Source organism: Aulonocara stuartgranti, assembly GCF_965226115.1.
Source record: "Aulonocara stuartgranti genome assembly, chromosome: 7".
NCBI lineage: Eukaryota > Metazoa > Chordata > Actinopteri > Cichliformes > Cichlidae > Aulonocara > Aulonocara stuartgranti.
In genome coordinates, this window is record NC_138945.1 from 55,599,962 (window position 1) to 55,618,218 (window position 18,257).

Sequence of the window (18,257 nt, forward strand, 5' to 3'; positions counted from 1 at the left end):
TTTTAAAACTGTAGGTTGTGATACTTCAAACCTTAGACCTCAAAGAGGGAGTACTTTCTTTGACACATCTTAAAGGAAACAAAAAGGAGGACAACATTCCCAGCTGAAACATTAAAGGCATGAATTGGAGCAGACTGTTTCACTTTTCACCTGCAGTGCTCTGCCGTTATACTGCATCTCCTAGCAACAGAGACCTGTTTACCTACAAAACCTGCCGAAGACAGAGAGGTGAACAAACAGCCTGGAGTTGCAGGTACGTCCTGGGACTAAGTAGCAGATTTCAGTGCTTTTGTGTTTAGGTTTTTTTTTTTTTTTCTGGGATCATTTATATTCAGGGTGAGTGAAAATGGCTGGGACTTTCCTGGAGGATCGCAGCTCTCTCTCCACTCATACAGCAGTAGACAAAGGCAGCACTTATTGCATTATTTCCTTCTGACTCTGTTCTCATTTATTCAGCAAGCTCCAAATTTAACTGGATGCTGCCGGAGCTAAAAATTTAGATGTAACACTTACTTTTATTTGTGGTTACAGCAGTGTCCGCAGGCCCACAGGATTGTTTTTTTTGCCATCCATCACTGTTGTCAGTGACTGTTTCCATTACAGCAGTCACAGATGGCTGAACAGGGGAGGATTGTCATACCGGCTACTGGAGCAATTGGCAGGAAGGGGCAACTGACCAACAACGCTGTCAAACTCCACAATACTACTTACACAGCATCTCATGGTGAAGATGATGAGTGAGACTCTCCAGAGTTTCAGCATAAATCGCACTGATTTGCATTCAAATTTGGGTTCTGACAGACAATTTTGCTATATCTGTCTCAGACTCAGACAGGATGGGATTCACTTCTTATCTCGGGCGTCCCAGTGAGACAGGCTTTACATCAAACCACAGACCAGCTATATATTACAGGCCTAGTTTGGACCACATTGACAACCCTCAGTTTGCGTAAGTGTCAGGACACTTTTCCCCCCGCCCTCTGCTCATCTTTTATAATGGCTATTTTGGTTCATCATTTTCTGATAATGTTATTAGCAAAACCTGTGCTTCTCCTTCAGTGATGAGCAAAGCTCTCTGGTGGCTGGGGGACTCTGTAGAGCTAATATTTGTCCAACTTTGGCATGTGCAGAAAAGCTAACAGAAGAATCTGAGAAATGTCAGTCAAGCTGCACATCTCTGTGAAATCTTGTCAGCCAGAATGATTACAGGCACATTGTGGATTTAGATGAATGCTTGCAGATATCTTTCTCCAAAGCCTCTGCTTCCACGCTTAAAGGAACTTTATTACTTTCAAAATGTGAAAGTAATAAAGATAATAATAATACATTTTATTTGAAAGTGCCTTTCAAAACACTCAAGGTCACTGTTGAGTTGGGACTTAGAGGGAGAAGGAAGAGATATTTCTTAAATCGGGAGGTAGGGAATTCCAGAGTCGTGGAGCAGAGCAGCTGAAAGCCCTGCTCCCCATGGTTGCAAGACGGGGGGAAGGGACGGAGAGTGAAAGGGAAGAAGAAGATCTGAGACAACGAGATGGGGCGGTGATCTTAACCAGATCAGAGAGATATGGAGGAGAGAGATGATGAATAGCCTTAAATGTGTACAAGAGTATTTTGAAATTGATGCGATATTTGACCGGGAGCCAATGAAGCTGCTGCAGGGCAGGAGTGATGTGGTGGACAGAAGGGGTCCTGGTGATGATACGGGCAGCAGAGTTCTGGACGCGTTGGAGCTTGTGGATGGATTTTTGAGTAAGACCAAAAAGAAGTGAATTACAATAATCAATCCGGGAAGTAACAAGGCTATGGACAAGAATGGCAGTGGCATGTGGGGTGAGAAAAGAACGGAGACGATTAATGTTGCGCAATTGAAAATATGCAGACCGAGTAACATTATTAATGCGTGAATTGAAAGATAAAGTACTGTCGAGGATGACACCCAAACTTTTCACAGAGGAAGAAATGAAGACCGGTGAGTTATTGATAGTAACAGAGAAACTGTTGGTTCTGGATAATGTTGATTTAGCGCCTACCAAGAGGAGCTTGGACTTATTACTATTGAGTTTGAGAAAATTAGAAGAGAACCATGAATTTAGTTCAGCTAAGCAGAGGGTAAGGGAGGATGGGGGAAGAGCAAAATCAGGTTTAGTGGACAGATAAAGCTGGGTGTCATCGGCATAACAGTGAAAATGGATATTGCATTTACGGAAAATATGTCCAAGCAGTAGAGGGTAGATAATGAAAAGAAGGGGCCCCATCAGACAGGTATGATTTAAACCAGGCTAGTGGAGTATGGGCGAGACCGATGGAGGCTAGCCTACTGAGAAGTACAGAGTGAGAAATAGTGTCGAAAGCAGCACTCAGATCGAGGAGAATAAGAATGGAAAGTAAACCGGAGTCAGCTGCCATAAGAAGATCCTTGGTTGTTTTTATAAGTGCTGTTTCAGTGCTATGGGAAGGGCGAAAACCAGACTGGAACTGTTCATACAGATTATTATTAGTTAAATGTGAGTGGAGTTGTGTGGCAACTATTTTCTCAGGAATTTTTGAAAGGAATGGTATATTGGAAAAAGGCCGAAAATTCTCAAAATTATTGGGATCTAGACCAGTTTTTTTCAATATTGGGGTGATGATGGCAATTTTGAGGGAAGCAGGAACAGTTCCAGTGGTAAGTGAAGAACAGATGATAGCAGATATGAGGGGAAGCAAAGAAGGTAGACATGCCTTAACCAAAACTGTAGGAATGGGGTCTAGCTGACAAGTAGAAGGTTTTGACTTACAGATGAAATCTGAAATATCAGTAACTGAGGGGAGCTGGAAAGCAGAAAAACAGTGTGATGGGAGATGAATTACACAGGAAGAGCTAAATGGAACCTCGGAAACCAGTTCTTGATGTATGAAATTAGACCTATGCACTTGGGTTATACAGGCAAGTATGAAAGTGTGTGAAAATCTCTGACAGAGAGGTTCAAAGGATGTAAACAAAGGACTTTAAGTGAGTAGGTGCTTCACTGTAAATTAGATTCCCTGATGCGATAATAGATTAAAAAGAAAAAGAAAAAAAAGCTAGACTGTCAAGAATGAAGCGTGTTTGTCTGAAGTGTTACCTCAGACTCGGCTCTGCCTTTGTTTTTCAGACTCTTGTTATCTGACAGCTTCGTCTCTCAAACTAAACGACACTACCAGCCTCCCATCCACTCTGGATGTTCTGGGTCTTCAACAAACATCGTTAACAAACCTGGAAACAGCGGCTTCCATCAGCTGAGGATTCAGCCAAAAACCGCATCAGTCGAGGAGAAGGTATGACAGCTCGGTTTGACAGCACTTAAACACACCTCTTCAAGATGATGGAAAGTGTAATATTATGTTATATACATAAACTTTCTGTTATTGCTTAAATGTTTCCTCAGACAGAATATCAAAGTTCATTTGTGCCTCATCGTCCTACGCCAGCAGGTAATTTAAAGGCTACAATGCAGAACTTTGTGAGCTTGAGCTGTTCATTTATAACTACAAATAATGGAAAACTTTAATAAAATGCCACAGTTTCATTTTGAAAAAGCTAACATTGTTGCTTCAGTTTCTCAGAACCATGTGACTGTAGGTCCTAAAGGAGGGAGTGGTTTCACTAAGGCAGCAGAGCTTCAGGTTAACACCAGCTTGATGGTGAGTGGTTTTTAAAGGTATTGGAAGCTATTCTTAGCTGAGATTTTTATATTCTTCCATTTTTTTAATAACCTCCTATTAAGAAATCCAAGTGAAAATGCTGCCTGTGTATCCAAAACCTGGCTTTACATCATGGTTACAAAGGGATTATATTTGTTTTAAACTACATGCTGTATCCAAAAGTTGGGATACTGTGCAAAATTTAACAAAAAACAGAATGCAAATCATAAAAAGCTTGTATAGACTCACTGGCCACTTCATTAGTTGCATCTTACTAGTACAGGGATGGACCCCTTTAGGCCTCAGAGCGGCCTCAGGTCCTCATGACAAATAGACAATGTTGGAAACAGTCATCCGATTTTGGTCCATATTGTTGTGATAGTATCACACAGTTGCTGTAGATTTATTCACTGGACATCCCAAAGATGCCCTACTGGATTGATATCTAATGCCTGTGAAGGAGGCCATTTGAGAACAGAACAGTTGTAAGGAGTGGTTGTTTGAGTTACTGTTGCCCACCTTTCATCTTAGAGCAGTTTAGCCATTCTCACTGAATGTTTTCTTTTTTAGGCCATTCTCTATAAACTCCAGAGATGGTTGTGAGGTGGGTAAATCATGCAACATTCAAAGTCGCTTAAATAACCCCTTTCCCTCGTTCTGAAGCTTGGCTACATGTCTAATTACACTGAGCTTCTCCCACGTGATTGGTTGTTTGAGGTACTTGTGTTAATCATCAGTTGAACAGGTGTGTCCAAGGTGGCTGGTGACTGTGTAATCAAGTATATAGACAGCATGCCAAATGCTGAAACTGGGATATTTGAATCTTTTCAATTTTTTAGTACAGTTGAAGTCCTCTGGCAGCTACAGTATGTGTATCTGTGAGTTCTTATCTGTATATCTACTTGTAACTGCCAACTGTTGATATTCAGGGTGAACCTCATCAGACTCCCAGCTCAGTGATGAAAACAGACTTCATGCCACTGTCCCTGCTGCAGGTTGAGCCACACAAAAAGCTGAATTCATTCGGGGGGGGAGCGCAGGGGAATCTTTCATGTATAACTCTGAAGTTTGTTCTGTGTCTCAGGGTACTGAGGCGAAATCGGGCCTGTGCAGCCGTTCTTGCAGAGAAACGGGATTCACACGAGGTGACATCGCTCCCTTGGCCCACCCTGTTAGTGCTGACTTCTTCACAGTTTTTCTTTGATGTAAAAGCGCAACATTAATGCTTTTTGTTTTTATTTAATTACTTATTTCTGTCTCTAATCATCTAGGTCTCTCTTCTGTCATCGCCCCAGACTAAAACAGAGGCCCCGATGCCATCTATCATTGGACAAAAGGTTAAATATGTTCATGCAATAGTTTTTCACTCTATTTATCAGCACGTTATCTGGATTGTTCAACAACATTTTAATTTTTTAGAAACCCACAGGATATGTTCTGAACACTCATAAAAACCAAACTTTTCCTGATGCACCACTTGATCCTTCAGACTTCATCACACATTATAAAAGCAAGTAAGTGTAATTAAGTTAATTAATTAACTTAATAAATTGTCACTTTTCACCCTATAACTGTAAAGTGTGTTACACTATTTGGCTACCTGCTTATTTTCCAGGTTTTGTCATCGTGATGACAGAAACTGGAAAAGTCCAGAAAAGTTCAAATCAACGAACTCTTGTCCCAGGATTGTCAGCTCTAAAATGGAAAGTGGCTACAATCTTCGGGATACGGACAGGTATGTATGTTATGCTCATGAAGTCGTATCATACAGATTTCCTTTGACTGACATGACCTAGTTTTATTCTACAGGTACATCCTCAGGGGCTAGACCTTCTCACACCTGTGATGATACCTGCATTGCTGCTTTGTCACAAATAAAAACTGAAGTTTTTTGTTTGTTTGCAGTTTGGCATGTTCTATTAATAAAATCGTTTAAATGCATACAACAAATATGAATTGCTTTTTTTTTTGAGTGGAAACTTCGCCAGCCAGATGTGTGAATGGTAGAAATCCAAAGAGGGAGTGAACGAGATGATGCATTGTCTTTGACCACCTTACTGTCACTGACCTACAGAGAATGAGAGGAGTGTAAACTAATGGGAAAAATAATTACAGCCAGGCTGAGTAAGGCACTGATTTCCAAGGATGTCTGTGGTGTGTCAAACTGTTCTGCCACCCACAGCAGAGTCTGGATGAGCAGCAGAGCCTAAACTGAGTAGGAGGCTGAGATTGCACTATTGTGCAGCTACATACTGTGCACCTACTCTGAGCCAACTCTCAGAAACGACATTACATTATCAGTGTAATCCATTCTGCATTATCAATATAATAACTCTTGTGTCAAAACAAGAGATTTTTAACTACGTTGGTTTTTTGGGGGTGTCACCATAGTATTTATGAAAGATATGTGACATTAACAGCCATAATATACACTTAATTGCATTCAGTGGCGTGCACAGACATTTTGGGGGGCAAGTGCTCCAGGGGGAAAAAAGGGCACTTTTTGCATATGTGGAAAACCTTTTCTTTTTATAATAAAAAAATCGCACAGGTTAAATGCAATTTGACTTTTATTTCAAAACATTCTCTAAAAATCAAAAATCACACCACAAAAAGATAAAATCTGTATCCAACTCTAAACCATATACATACATATTCTCAAGTGTCCATTAAATGGAGTGTACTGCTCTAAAGAAGCATCCTTCTTGGTGCCATGTCTTTGTAGATGTTGATGACCTCGTTGTAATTGATCTCCACATCTTTCTCAATGGCCAACAAGAGGAGATCAGACAACCTTTCTTCTCCACACAAACTTCTTAGTTTATTTTTGATTATTTTTAGCTTTGAAAGGGATCTTTCAACTGTCGCAGTTGTCACTGGTAGTGTTGCGTAGATCTGAATCATTTTGACAAAGGCAGGAAAGATCAGCTGGCCATTATTTTCCCTCAGTATCAGAAATATTTCTCTGAGGTCTTTTGAACTAAAGCTGGAGTGGAAGACCTTTAATTCTGTTTTGAGCTGGTCCTCATCTTCTCCATAGAATTCACAGAGGATGTGGACAGCTTCAATGGCTTCTGGGTTTGGTGGGCCTACCCAGTTAGCATGCACAGTTAAGGGCTGGAAGGACTGAATGATTCTGGCCGTTGGGCTTCCAGTATTGTCCCCTTTGAACCTCCTGTTCAGTTCCCCAGTCATGATGTCCAGAAAGGTGAAATATACACCACTCCTGAAATATGCCTCCACTGACTCAAACTGAGCACCTACTTGAGACACTGTGGTGCTGTGTTGGAAACGCACTGGAACTTTCCGCTTTCTCTCCTGACCAGGCACCACGGTAGGTACTGGAATGTTGAAACTCTCTGCCTTCTCTGATGCACATCTAAATATCTCTCCAAATTTCTCCTCAGACCTCATGGTTTGCAATGTGTGAAGCACACCATCAATTACCTTGTAGGCAGTGGAATGGTCCAACCCTTCTTCCTGCAGAGAATCTGATGCCAAAGCAGTGACTTCGAATACTGGTGTGGTGATTTCCATGCAGAGAATGAACATAAAATTAATGGCATTTCTGTACATCTGAGCATCACCTTGGGCCAGGTTAGGTGGGTCACTGTCACTGATGTCATCAAGGAGCATCAAAATGGCTTTCAAATTTCTCTGAAGTGCCTTCAGTGCTTTTTCCCTGCAAGCCCATCGAGTATCTGACAGCTGCTGGAGCTCCATAACACGTTGTCCAGGAAAGAGAGACTCCTGAAATTTGACCAAGGCAGCATGACGCTTTGGGGAGCCTGAGCAAAAGGCATACAATTTCTCCACCAAGTTGAAAAATGTCACAAAATGCTTGCTGGACTTTGATGCCTCCACTAGTACCAAATTGAGGCAATGGGCTTTGCAGTGCACATAGAGGGCCTTCTCATTGTGTGCACGGATTCTAGCTTGGAGACCTTTATACATGCCACTCATGTTGGCTGCTCCATCATAGCCTTGACCATACATGTTCTTCATCTCTAGGCCATTCTTTTGCAGAAGCAAGAACACTGTATTCTCCAGCTCCTGGCCTGTAGTTGTATCAACATTGCACACTTCGATGAATCTCTCCTTTATTTGCATATGATGAAAATATCGCACAACAAATGACACTTGCTCTTTGTGTGAAACATCAGAGGTTTCATCAAGTAGAATGGAATACATTTCAGCCTCTTTTATTTCACGTTGTATCTCCTTCCTGATGTAAGTTCCTAGTGCTGCAATGATGTCATTTTGACTTCTGTTGGAAAGCAGTGACACCTGGGGCCTTGTCTTGGTGGCTTTAACTGTGGCAATTTTTTCCAAATGCATTTTCAGCACACTATCGTAGCGGGAAAATACATTGACTAATTCACGAAAATTGCCACGGTTATCACTGGACTCACTCTCATCATGACCTCGGAATGCTTGTCCCTGACGTGCAAGATACACTGTTAGGTCAATTAATCTTGTCAGGATTTCTTTGTTTGTCTGCCTCTCTCGCTCTCTAACTTCCACCCCTTTTACGTCTGAAACATCAAATGCAGACTGAAGGGCCTTTTTCTGGAAATTGATCCATCTAACCATGCTTGTCATGTGCATCTCTGCGCTGGAGTATTGTTTGATTTTTTCAAGAGCAGTACTCCACTTTCTGATGCCATCAGTTGTCCAGGCTGTTCTGCTTTTATATTTTTCATCCGAGAGGAAAAGCCGACAACTAAAACAATGCATTGAATTAGCAGTGGGTGAGTATTCCAGCCACACATTAGCAGAAAACCACTGTTTCTGGAATGATCTCCCCTCAGTTTTTGGGTAAGGTATATCAGGCTGACATGGGCCCACATTGCAGCACATTGAAACGTATCTGTCATTGCGCTTTATTTTAAATGTATGGATGTGTGTTGGATCTGTTGGGTATTGTAAAGCTGCTAACTTTGACATTATGTGATCGATCTGTTCTTCCTCATTGTGGTCTTCAGAGAGCACTACATCAGTGTCTGTAGGCCTAACTGAACCTGTTGCTGCATTGGTCGCGGCTTCATCTGTTTCTATATCTCCCTCTTCTGCTATGCTGGTAGATGGCATAGAGCTGCTTCCCTGCTGTGACTGACTACAATGGAACAATAATAATAATAATAGTATTATTATTTATCATAATAATAAGCTTAAACAGATAGTTTTAATAATAACCCATACTGCAAGTCTTGTAACATAGAAATAACTTTCGTAGGTACAAAATAATAGTTAGCTCAATGCCTGCTGATTAAGTTCATTAAAAACTAAGTGTGAACAGCTTTTAAGATTTTTCAATAGAATTAACTGCAAGGAGCAGGTTACATTAAAACATTAAAATAGAACCTGACTCTGCCCTTGACTCTGCCCTTTCATCTTCATTTTCCTTTGCTTTCATCCAGGAGAGCAGAGAACTGCTTCCCTGGGCTGCCTGTTGTAGATCCCTTTCTTTCTCCTTTCTCAGCCTCTCTTTCCTAGGCATTATGCTTGCTGAAATTAGTAAATAAATAGACCAAAATGTATGAGAACGAATAAGACTGACTGTGGTCATTACAAGAACAGGGCAGAATGGTCGTTTTCACAGGCAATTGGGAACTGCCTATTTTTCCTTTAGCAAATTAATGTGTTAATGTTGCCAATATGTTACACCAAAAAAAATTAACATGTCTAACCAGTGCTTCTCAAAACTTTTAACATGCACCACCCCCAACACCGTACCCTTCAAACTACCAATAACAACGTCACTGTTCTGTCACAATCAGGTCGGAATTGATGGAGAGTGGGGGTTGCCTAAATGGTTTAGGTTACATTTTAAATGTGTCGTTTTTTTGTTTATCCATATGGATGGATGGAGGGGGCAAGCTGGCAAAGTTTGTCATGTGCAGTTTCTGACAGGCTACTTCACAACAAAACAATTGCAGGTTGGTCTTAGAGGGCAAACAGAATAATTTCACTCGATTCATGGGTTACCTGACTGGTTGGGAAGGGAAAGAGCTGCCGTGTTGTCCGCCGTGGCTCCCAGTCGCTATAGTTAGCCTACTATGCCTACTCCAAGTAGTCCTATGTCATGCCGCTGCTACACGCCTCACAACAAATGAACTGCAAGCGTGTTCACGTGACACGGTGACAGTGAAAAAGCGACAGGGTTCGGGTGTCTTTGAAGAAGGGGCACAAATCAAGCCATTATTTTCACACCTTTTTAAATCGCGCAGCTTTAAAAAAAAAAAATCACGTCTTTCAAAAGGGCACTTTTTTGGACTGAGGGCAAAAGGGCAAGTGCTTCAGCACCACCTCGTCTCTATCTGTGCACGCCAGTGATTGCATTATCAGTCAGTTGGAGAGATGTGCTTATCTAGTTAGTCAATCACATGCAGCTCGTCTGGGTAAAAACGCCTTGTTGATGCCAGAGATCAGAAGAATGGCTAGACTGCTTCAAGCTCTTATAAATGCAACACTAACTCAAATAACCACTCGTTACAACCAAGATATGCAAAAGAGAATCTTTGAATGTGTGGTGTGTCACATGGCAGCAAGAAGCTCTCTCACCAAAACTAGGCAATAGAAGATTAGAACCCTTTGCCTAGTTTGAGTTTAGATTCGACTGTTATGCTGGGATGGTAAAGCCGAAGCATGGAACCATCCTGCCTTGTATCAGTGGTTCAGGCTGGTGGTGTAATGGTGGGAAAGACATTTTCTTGGCTCATGTTAGGTCCCTAAGTATCAGTTGAGCATTCTTTAAACACCACCTCCCACGTGAGTATTGTTGCTGACCATGTCCATCCCTTTATGATCACAGTGTTCCCATCTTCTGATGATGCTTCCAGCAGGATATCATGTGCCATGTCACAAAGCTGACATTTCGAACTGGTTTGTTGAACGCGACAATGAATTCACTGTCTTCAAATAGTCTCCATAGTTGAAGATCTCAATCTAGTAGAGCACCTTTGGAATCTGTTAGATTAGAAGATTTGTAAATTTGTAGCAAATGTGATCCTGTCATGTTAATATGGACCACAATCTGAAATGAATGTTTCCAGTACCTTGTTAAAACTATGCCACAAATAATTAAGGCAGATCTGAAGGCAAAAGTGAGATACTGGCAAACATTAGGATCCAGTGAGTGTGTATGTCAGCCACAGTGATGCAAGACAGGCAATGTCAGTCTGTTGGTTTCTCCAGTGATGTAGTCTGGACTGAATTAACTATTTGATTAACTGCCAGGAGGTTTTTATACATAAAATTTCCCCAGAGGATGACTTTGACTGATTTTGGAGACCCCTTAAGATTTTCATCAGATCAGTTTTGTTTTGTTCAAAATCTACATTTTGCTAGTTTTAGCTATAATTGGTTTAGAGCAAAGGAAATGTTAGCAATCCAAAAAGCTGGACTAAGACGAGTTAACGCTATAAACAATGCTACCTCTCAATATCAGCATGTTAGCAATGATGCTGTGAGTCAGCTGGCCTCATAGCATAGCTGCACACACAGCTTTGTTATTATTAGAAGTAAAGGAAGTGACCAAACAAGAGCTGAAACATCACTTACATGATGTAAATTAACACATGTAATAGTAATTCAAGTTCAAGTCAAGAAGTTGGAACCAAATGTGTGTTTTTGTTTGGTTATTTTTTAGTTTTGCTCAAAAGTGATGTCTTTGCACACACAATCCAGGCATTAAAACAAACATTTCCATGATTCAAACTATATTTCTCATTTAACATATTAATCAGGCTTTTTTTAATATATTAATTAAGAATAAAGATGATTTTTCTATTAACAAAAGGACATACTAAGCTCTGTTATAGCACTCTGTATCATTTTAAACATAAAACGCTAGATGTTAAAACCTTTTGCCCTCTCTCGGATGTAATGAGAGGAAAGCTTGGGGGACTCTACCTTTCTTGATAGCGACCAAAAAAACTGTATAATATTTACCAAAACAGCTAAACAGTAGTAAAAATATCTATCAACTGCTGCCCTGCATTTATAATATGTATTATGTGTGGTTTTCCGTGTAGAAACAAATCTAAAATTAGAGTGGTGAGTCTGAGTCTGTTCCCGAGCGTAGACACACGAGTTGACACGCTCTGCCTCATGAGTGCAAGCATTAATATTTTAGTGTTGGGATAAATATTTCACTCTTTCAATGAGATGTGAGAAAAAGATACGTGGAGGGAAAGAGGATTGGATTACACGCGTGCCCCACATGAATAATGAGTGCAGAGATGAGAGGAGAACAAGGGCCTGGCCTGCTCCATGCTAGAGACAAAGATAGAAAAGGTGTAGTCACAGACAAAAAGGAGTACACAAAGGTCACCCGAGCCTTCACCTGACCTGCAGGGGGGCTTTTGATTGGTGGTGGGGGAGTCAAGTCTATTTCATGTTCCCTCCCCATGGACTTCCCTTTTATGGTGAGGCACCCCAGCTATTCATCGCTGTAATAATCCCGCTCGTGTCTCGTTCGTTCTGGGCACTGACACTCACAGGAATGCTTACACAACACTGACAAGAGTTGGGGGGGGGGGGGTTTGTTTAGCATGTCATAAATATTTTGTATATCCAAGTCCAGTACGTCCATTTGCACGCACAGACAGTCTCGGTTTATAGAAATAGTGATGAACCAAGATGAGGTGCACTGTCGAGCACATAAAACAGACACTGATGATGATGTAACAGAAATGTTAAATTGTGTCAGTGAAGCAAGCGGTGGCTAGTGGTTTCACCGCTTCACAATTAAGAAATAAATTCCCACAAGTGACTGACATAATCAGACGGGTAATTATTTAATAACGGGAAACTTGGTCTCCTATGCCCACTGCAAGTAGTTTTATTGTAAAACAACTACACACACTGTACACACACACACTCTCTCTTTACCTGAGTCCAGCTCTGATCTGATCATATGGAGATGAGTGAGATGTTGTTAATTTTTAGACACATAATGGCTCATTTATATTCACAGCAAACAACAGGTTTTAAATTAGCAGCACAGCTACACAAAAAAGTCCCAAAACATCAACTGTATCTGCAGGATTTCCTGTCATTCATGTCCAGCTTGTCCTGCAGATCATCTGGATCTTGGAGGGGCCTTTCACGCCCCTTCATCTTGTCTCCCTGTGTCATCCAACTCCTCCACATCCTCATAGTCCATCTCAGCCCTCTCATACTCTAGCTCCTCTCCCTCAAACTCAAACCCTTCTCCCTCACATATCAGCTCCTCTGTCTCATATTCGACCGCCTCTTCGTCATATTCGAGCTCAGTCCCGCCATACTCGTTTATTGGAGGCTCCACATACCCTCCTTCCTCTTCCTCCACTTCATCCTCCACTTCTTCCTCCTTCACCAGAAGCTCTTCCTCTTTAACATCTGTGTCCTCTATGGTCACTGCAGCTTCATTTGGTGCTTGCTTTGAGCTACTGTTCTTGAGGATGCCATGAATCACTGGCTCCTCTCCTGCAAGTGCCAGCTCTTCTGCCTCTTTCTCTGCTGCCTTTCGTCGTCTCTCCTTCCTGGCCTCACGCACCTCCAAAAACTCTGCAGCTCCCTCCCCAACCAAGACAGCATCTTCACCTACTATAGGAGGTTCCTTGACTGGGTTGTGGTCATAGGAGAAAAGGCGCAGGGCTCTGAGACGCTTCAGGCTGGGAATTTCTGATATCTTGTTGCGGTCCAGGTCTAGGATCTCCAAGGACTTCATTCGAAGAAGGACTTTTGGGAAGGTGTCAAAGCGGTTTCCGTAGAGCCACAATCCCCTCAGAGCCTCCATGCGCCACAAGTCAGGAGGCAGAGTCTTCAGGCGGTTGTCCCCCATCTGCAGGGACTTGAGGTTGGGTAAGTCATAGAGCACTCGTGGGAATCTCTGGAAGTAGTTGCTCTCCATCCACAAGCACCGCAGATTCTGCAGGTTGCTCAGCTCAGGTGGAAAGCTCATTAGGCGGTTGCTGCCCAAATAGAGACGGGTTAGGTTAGTGAGGTCGCAGACGGCCAGAGGAACATCTTCTATTTTGTTGAAGTCGAGGGCAAGTATCCGCAGACCCTGCAGCTGGGAGATGCTGTCGGGCAGGGTGCGCAGGCTGTTTCCACAAACATAAAGCTTCTCCAGATGCATCAGGTCACAAACACGTGAAGGCAAACGCTTAAATTTACGGTAGCTCAAGTCCAACACGGGGTCTCCACTCTCCAGCAACTCCTCCACTCCAAGCGGAAGTTCCTCCTCTACTTCCTGCACTACTTCCTTCTCCTTCTCGGAAAATTCTGCCTCTTCGCCATCTTTCCCCCCCTCTTCCTCCTCTTCTTCTCCCCCTCCCTTCCTGGAGGAGTTGCCCATGCTGTTGCCTGCAGCACCTTTGTGACTCCTGTGTGAGTCAAGACAGAGTCATTTGATGAGGGAGTGTCTGTGACAAGTCAACCCTGAGCCTGGGAGCTGCTGCTGTTTTGTGGTTGTACCCACTGGCTGCAAACCACATCCTGGCCCGGGCCAGTTAACACTCCGGCAGCCATACCAAAGCAGTTTGTCAAGTGTCTCGTTGTCCCTTCATCTACAGCTTCATCACAAAACAGTAGCGGAAAAGATCTAACAAACTGCAGAGTAATAGTAATGATAATAATAGTAGTAATAGTAGTAGTAGTAGTAGTAATAGTAATAATAGTAATAGTAAAGGTGTTGTTGATAGTTGAGTTCAACAAAATCCAGCTGAATTTTGAGCTGAAATTGAATTCTTGCAGTCCTTACCCTCTTCTCTCCTCTCTAACTTCCTCGGGGCTTTTAAGCGAAAGATAACGCCACCTGTTCACGTGATCCGGTTTCTCTATTAGAAGAGGAGAAAAAAAGTGCCACTAAACAGGGAGCCTACCTCCCCTCTTCCTGCGGATAAACCCACAGTGTGTGCGCACTCAGTGACCTGGCTGGCGGCAAAGAAAAACAGCTAATGGAAGTCTATTCACTAGTTAATGCAGCTGCTCCCCATTAGAGGCCGAGGTTTCCCGGAGTAATAATCCGCGCCCGAGGAAAAACAAAAAAACCTGCACATACTGGAAAAGAACAGCGCTCACTGACTCCCCTCAACTCCTGATGTTGGCCGCTTCTCTCCATCAGTGTGAAGGTTTACATTCAACTGCTGCCTCCCTCCTTCTGTAACAGGAACAGGGGGCATTCACGTCACATGGCCAGTGTGTCCTCGTGTGAGTGCGTGTGTGTGCGCGCGCGTGCGCCGGTATGATAGAAGTAGCCTCTTAGAAATAAATATATTTTAAAAAAGAAGCAACTTTAAAAACAACTTTTTCCCACAAACAAATTTTTAGGTGTGAGGGTTTGATCAAACGATAAACAAAAAAGAATATTAATAGTGATAAACATTATCCTGATATTTATGTTCATCTGCACAGACGACAAGCAAATTCGCAGGCTTACCTACGCTTATATTTACACATTCGCACATGTATTAACCGCCAGCGCCACTTTTTAATTGCAATTAATAGTTTTTAGATTCATTTTGTGTCTGGAGTATTAGTCCTGCCACAGAGTGACACAGAGCACACATAATCGCAAGCGTTACAGTTTATTACTTTTCCTCGTAAAATGTTGTTACTATAAATCCATACGAAACGAGAAACAGCCTTTCAAAACAAATAAATACATTTGTGGTTTTGCCGTTTGTAGCTACTATAAATCTTTATGTACGGCTATATGTATGTTTGATGATGGAGATGAGGCTCACTGTCCACAATGGTCTACTTAATTTTGGTTTTACTCATTTTTGTAGGTGACCCGCTGAGACCTATAAAATTGTTTGACAGAGCACAAAACTCAAGACTTGCCGTTATGGTTTTTCTCCTAACCAAATCACTGCAAACCAAGTAGTCTTTGGTCACTCACATTCTTATGCAATAGGACTCCCAAGTACAATATGAGATTCTCATATAGTATGGTTTTATATGCAAACCTAAAGTGAACAAACAACTCTGCAACGATTGCTAAAATAATTCTCTTTTACTGTTGTTGCTTCACATTATGGCTCATATAGTTTAATTGTCAAATGTTTTATGTAAAAATTCCATCCATCCATTTGCTTCAGTTCTGTAAATATGTGCACCGTCCTCTGATGGCCAGTAGGTTGCCTGTAGCCACCCTTTGGATCCAGTCTTACAGATCATTAAGCCTTTTTGGTTTAAGTGATGTTGTCACACTTCCTGTTGCCTGATGTTGTCCAACCATGAATCAAAAGTCAGAGAGAAATTCCAGGGGTTAATCCAGAATCATCAATTAATCTAACATGCTTGTTTTTGGACTGTGGGACAAAGCTGGATTGCCCGGACAGAACCCACGCACACTCAGAAACGTCCCAGACTGGATTTGAACCTTATTGCTGTGAGGGCTAATCACCCTACAGTCAACCTTTGATTTCACTTTGTTACACTACATTTTCAGATTGCTTCTGAAAATGTTTCAGTGATCAATACTCTGAATTCCAGAAAAAAGAAAACAACCAAACAAAAAACCCTCCTGATTAAAGATTTTCCGCACTTCATATTTCAGTTTTGTTTTGTTAATTATTCAGATGCCTTTTTTTTATTTAGCAAAACGATCGGTGGAATAATTTAGTGCAGGAAAAGTCTCAGCAAATGCCAATAAACAACTCAAAGCTTTACAGGGTTTTAATTTTTCTCTACGTGACACAGATACAGTGGACTAAAGTGCAGCTCAGATTGAAATGAATGTGACACGACTGAAAAATATTCCTACACCGCCGCTCAAAATAGCTCCAACATTTGGGTGAGCCCAGAGCAGTTTTAACTAAAAGGGCAACAACAGTTCCAGAAAAGACTAACTTTGTCCAGTACAGAACTATTCTCTGTTTCTCATAGTTTACCCCACAGTATTACAGGATATTACTGAGACTATTGTAGCGTTTTCAGCCATTTGTTTTTCTGTACTAAACTAATTCAGAATTCAGTTCAACCTTAACATTATACTTTAATCTGAAAGAAACACTGAAAGAAAAACATCCTAAAATAATGAAGGTTCAAGATGAACCAATCCGACACTGTATTTTTAATGAATCTGACCATATAACTTCATCTCGCGTAGCTTAAAATTTGCAATGCTGTTTATACTGACTATACTGAATTTGTACTGAGGAGATTACAGCATTCACATAATGCAATAATGATCACATGCTACTATCAACAAGAACATGATACTTTCTATCTTACTATTGATACTTTACTGAGCATTTCATCCCAAATTACTTACCTTTTTGTTTTGTTTTTGAAAAACAGACTCAATACTTGGCAGCAAAGGTTTTTAGAGACATCTTTAGGTTCTAATATTTCTTCTTTACACTTACATATCTGTTGATGGGTTGCAACCTATTCTGACCCAAATGTTGCTTTGAATGAATCTTATGTGTCATTTGAATGTAAATCTCCAAAGAAATATTCAGATATGAGATAATGTAACTGATGGGATGAAAAGTGTATTGATGCCAAAGTAAAAAGTCTCTCACTCTTTTCTGAGGAAAATACCCCCACCTTTCATTTGAGGGACCAAAATGAAAGTTAACCTTTAGCCCAAATTCATCAAAAAACTTAATAACAGCATGCAGGTTTTCTGATTGACAGTCTATGCTGTTGGTTGTGATACTGAGGAAAAGTCTGTAAAAGATGCTGGGGTCAGATGTGCAGGGCTTCTGTCAGCTTGATAAGCTATGGCAGAAGAAGCGGACAAACAGGGAGACAGGCGGCGTGCTGCTTGAGGATAATCCTGTCTGATATGCTGAGGACCAAAAGAGCTGATTAGCAAATTTCTATATAGCATTAAAATGACCCTGAAATGACACAGTGAACTGTAAGCAGGGGACATAAAAGACTGAGACCTCAGGCAGTGAATAGATGTGACTGTTGAGGTGAAAGTGTTGAATGCAGATGAAGCACTGCATGACTTCACTACCATGGACGAACACACACATAACAAACACAGGGACAGGGTAAAGGAAAAGTAACTCTAAACAGTTATTAATGATCATTTTTTCATGGTGGTCTAATGGAAAATCAATAATTATTAAGTATTTAATATTTATATATATTTCATAAATGTTTCTGGAAAACACAAGAAGCAAAACAGGACTGCAATGAGAGGCCTTCATGCTTTTGCAACTTGAGGTTAAAAGAGAACAAGGAAGCAATTTCATTAAAGGAGCATATTTGCACTATCTGCTGGTGAAGGAGAAAATTGCAGCTGATACAGCATCATTGTGCTTATTTACAGTAAAGGAAAATATGTGTGATTTGATGATGCAAACAGTTCAAGTCTAAAAACAGAATGACATCAGGCAACCATTTTTGTGTTTACTGTAGTGCTTACTTTGTAGGTATCCACATTTAAATTGAATGAAGGGTTTAGGAGTTTCAGCTCCTTAACATGTGCCAATCTCTTTTTAAAGGGACCAAAAGTATTTGGACTCAAAGTCTATTTCATGGGCAGGTCTGGGCAATTCCTTTGTTATGTCATTGTCAATTAAGCAAATAAAAGGCCTGGAGTTGATCTGAGGTATGGTGCTTGCATTTGGAAGATTTTC

General features: G+C 41.3%; 2 protein-coding genes across 2 annotated transcripts; one reads left to right on the forward strand and one right to left on the reverse strand.

Moving 5' to 3' along the window:
• Nucleotides 1–1,929: 1,929 nt before the first annotated feature.
• Nucleotides 1,930–5,515, forward strand: saxo4 (stabilizer of axonemal microtubules 4; the record flags this gene model as incomplete). The annotated part of the gene is made up of 8 exons (XM_082538090.1): nucleotides 1,930–1,969; nucleotides 3,578–3,663; nucleotides 4,593–4,658; nucleotides 4,748–4,834; nucleotides 4,935–5,000; nucleotides 5,083–5,177; nucleotides 5,279–5,398; nucleotides 5,473–5,515. 8 exons carry the CDS (start codon nucleotides 1,930–1,932, stop codon nucleotides 5,489–5,491), a joined length of 579 nt encoding a protein of 192 aa, XP_082394216.1. The 3' UTR covers nucleotides 5,492–5,515.
• A 6,996-nt stretch (nucleotides 5,516–12,511) lies between these two features.
• Nucleotides 12,512–14,845, reverse strand: lrrc10b (leucine rich repeat containing 10B). The gene has a single exon (XM_082542594.1). It carries the CDS (start codon nucleotides 14,006–14,008, stop codon nucleotides 12,773–12,775), a length of 1,236 nt encoding a protein of 411 aa, XP_082398720.1. The 5' UTR covers nucleotides 14,009–14,845; the 3' UTR covers nucleotides 12,512–12,772.
• Nucleotides 14,846–18,257: the final 3,412 nt, after the last annotated feature.